At 38.5% G+C, this 3,177-nt stretch overlaps 1 protein-coding gene across 1 annotated transcript in view; it reads left to right on the top strand.

The window, feature by feature from the left end:
• LOC104628457 (putative Polycomb group protein ASXL3) overlaps nucleotides 1–767 on the top strand; it is a 46,858-nt gene extending 46,091 nt beyond the window's left edge. The window contains exon 7 of the mRNA XM_010297036.1: nucleotides 571–767. Coding sequence (XP_010295338.1) covers nucleotides 571–767 — 197 coding nt within the window. The remainder of the gene's footprint in view (nucleotides 1–570) is intronic.
• The last annotated feature ends 2,410 nt before the right edge of the window (nucleotides 768–3,177 follow it).

Genomic DNA, 3,177 nt, shown 5'->3' with positions numbered 1-3,177 from the left:
TCCTGCTGCTGCCTTCTGTGTGTTGATCATTTTAGGTCATAGGTTCTTATGAAAATTCTGAAAAATGCATGTTTTCAGAAACTAATTTAACACCTCGAATAGTCTCATCTCTATGATCACTGTCTATTCACAGAGGCTATGGGACAAGTTATGTAGGCCATAGTGCACTGCAGATGTGGAGCATGGTGAAAGAGAAGCTCTGCAATGATTGATTCACATCAGCCTCGTCAAGCAGCCTTTTGCTTGGAAATGGATGCTTATAATTATGTTGATGACATGACAAGAAAATTTTCTCCTGCTGCTGAGTTGAGTTGGTCTCTTGAGCTGGAAGTAAGAATATGTCAGCTGTGATGTTGACTGGGACATGGATGCTGTAAGAGCTCAAGAGAAAAATACAGGGAATGTAAAAGAAGCTGTTAAGACACCTAGAAAAGGCTATGTTACCCTTCTCAGAGTACCGTTTCTTTGGAGCTTACTGTGTTGTACAATAAAAGCTAAAAACGTGATAAGAATCATTCTTACTTTCTTCCTTTGTTTATGTTTAAAGTTATTTCTGTTTATTTACTCCAGGACATTTGAAATGGACCAAAGCTGAGGATATTGACATAGAAACACCAGGATCTATTCTAGTGAACACTAACCTGAGGGCTTTAATAAATAAACACACCTTTGCTTCTTTACCTCAGCATTTTCAACAATACCTCCTGCTTTTGCTTCCAGAAGTAGACAGGCAGGTAAGTAGCATCATGCAATATTTCTTGCTTTAATAAGAGTTTTTTTGCAGTGTGTTTGCATAGGCTGGTTTGATTGACTAGGAATTGTTCCAGGAAAGAATAAGAAGAAAATTTCCATACTTTCTTAGGTAAAGCTGTTAGATGTAGAATGAGTGTAAAGTTTATCTAAGCATCAACCTGCTCCTGCTTCCTTTCTTTCTGAAAACTGTGCAGCTCCTGCTGCTTTCCGAAACTGGCCAGCAGATCTTCCAAACTTGACAAATCTCTTAATTACCTTTTCTACCTATGGTGTTGAAGATAAACTTCTGACCTTCAAGACTTTGTTTACGTTGAGTCTCTTTTCATCTGTGACCTTCCTGGGCACTCTGACAACAATGTCCAGGTCAATATTAGTTCTGTTAGCTCCTTCTCCTCCTCACCTTTTACACATGCCTACATGTGCATCTGCTCAGCTGCAGTGCGCTGGATCCATTCATTCACACCCTTTGTAAGGAAGTTCCTGTTCAAGGTGATGGCTGTAGGCTTATATGGGTTGTTAATCAGTTCTGTTGAGGAGAATGATTTGGGGAGTAACAGGGTGGAAATAAAAATTCAATTTCATGTTGTTTCCTACAATGTTTGGTCCTTCCTGCACTTGTTGGTCAGATTGCAGGCTTCTTAGAGGAAGAAAAAAATCTTTCCAGCATGTCTAGCAGTTAAAATAGCAAAAAGAGCCCCAAACAATTTCATTTATGCACTTGCCTCAGTTCCTGATTTAAAGACTTACCAATTTCAACGGGGAATACTCATGTACTTAATTCAGACACATTAACTTACCTAAATAGACATTATATTTTTTGCAGATGGTCAGTATCCCTCTTTTTATGTAATAACTAGAGAATGCAGGTCACGTAAATGATTGTTTAAAACCTGCATCTTAAATCAGTATGTTAAATGCCATGGTTTCATTTCTTAAACTATTAGTAGGTAGTGTCTACCACAGTAACACAGGGGAAAGCAGTGCAATGTGAGACAAAAAGAAAAAGAACAATTGCATTGATGTACATTAACTCAGCCTCTTATCAAATTAGATACTGTATGTTGTGGTCTAAAATTAAGCACTTTCATAATGGACTATTTGAAAAAGAACGTTAAAACCAGAGCCATAGGAGAGACAATGTAAATGTATTTATTCTCAAGCTCCCACAAGGCAGTCAAAGTCAGTATTGACAAATTTTGAGAGAACTGTTTTCCCTGCTATAAAACAGATTTTAACGTAGTGCTCAGCAAATGTTTTCACGATAGTTTTGATTTTTTTTTTCTCTTTCTAGTTAATATACCAGAATAGATTAAAAAAAAAATCTGCTAGGTAAAATCGTGTTTTCTCTACAACCATCAAAGATCCCAGTGTTCATGACTTACATTTCAAGTAGGGGGGTCTTATTTTAGAAGTTTGTTACCTTAAAATTTATTTTTAAAAATGACGGCTCTAGAATTGACAAGCCATTTACCTTCTTATCAGGGTTCTTACAGCAGAGTTTTCGGCAAGAAAATCAAGAGACTATTTGTTGAATTTAATCTAGTTAAAAGCAATGCATTTCTTTTTAATTTTTATTTCAGAAAGCATTCACATAATGCATACATTGCAGGTGTTACTTCAAAGGCCCAACACTACAAAATTGGATACCGTTACTTTGCAAGTGAACTAGTCACAAAAAAGCAGTTGTCATGAGACATATACAGGTGTCCTTCTGTCTGCCGTCTTCTCACAGCATTCTGTAGGTGTGTGTAGCATACCATGTTTTAATGTGCATTTGGACGGCAGGAGCCTCCATTCACCTCTGGAAGATTTATAGAAATGTTTGGCCTCTAAGTGTGATAGTTTGAGGATTGTTTTCTGAGTGAAATAGCCCCAAATCCCAATTTTGCGTAGGTCTTAGTAGAGAAAGAATTGCGTCCCTTTCTGTGGTATCTGAGACTATGTCCTTTGCTATGCCTCCAGAGTAGCATCCCAGATAAAGAAAAGCAATTGAACTGATACTCTTTTCCTTTCTGTGGCAAGTGGAAAATGCCAGTGTAGTCCTGAAGGATCAAATGAGAGGGAGAGAGGATTCCAGCCAGGGAGGTCTGGTGAGAGTCTCTGGGGTTGCTCACACCAACTAGACAAGGCAAGGGTATTCAGTCTTCCTCTTTTATCTCTACTGTCTTAATCAAATCACAGAATCACTAAGGTTGGAAAGGACCTTCAAGATCATCAAATCCAACCATTAATCCAGTGCCACCATGATCCCTAAACCATGTCCTGAAGCATCACATCCACATGTTTTTGGAACACTTCCAGAGATGGTGACTCCACCACCTCCCTGGGCAGCCTGTTCCAATGCTTGACCACCCTCTTGGTGAAGAAATTTTTTCTAATATCCAATCTAAGCGTCCCCTGATGTAACTTGAGGCCATTTCCTCT

This window comes from Phaethon lepturus, unplaced genomic scaffold, assembly GCF_000687285.1.
Source record: "Phaethon lepturus isolate BGI_N335 unplaced genomic scaffold, ASM68728v1 scaffold47331, whole genome shotgun sequence".
Taxonomy (NCBI): Eukaryota; Metazoa; Chordata; class Aves; order Phaethontiformes; family Phaethontidae; genus Phaethon; species Phaethon lepturus.
Note: the sequence above shows the minus strand (reverse complement) of the source record. Positions and strands in the feature narration are given on the sequence as shown.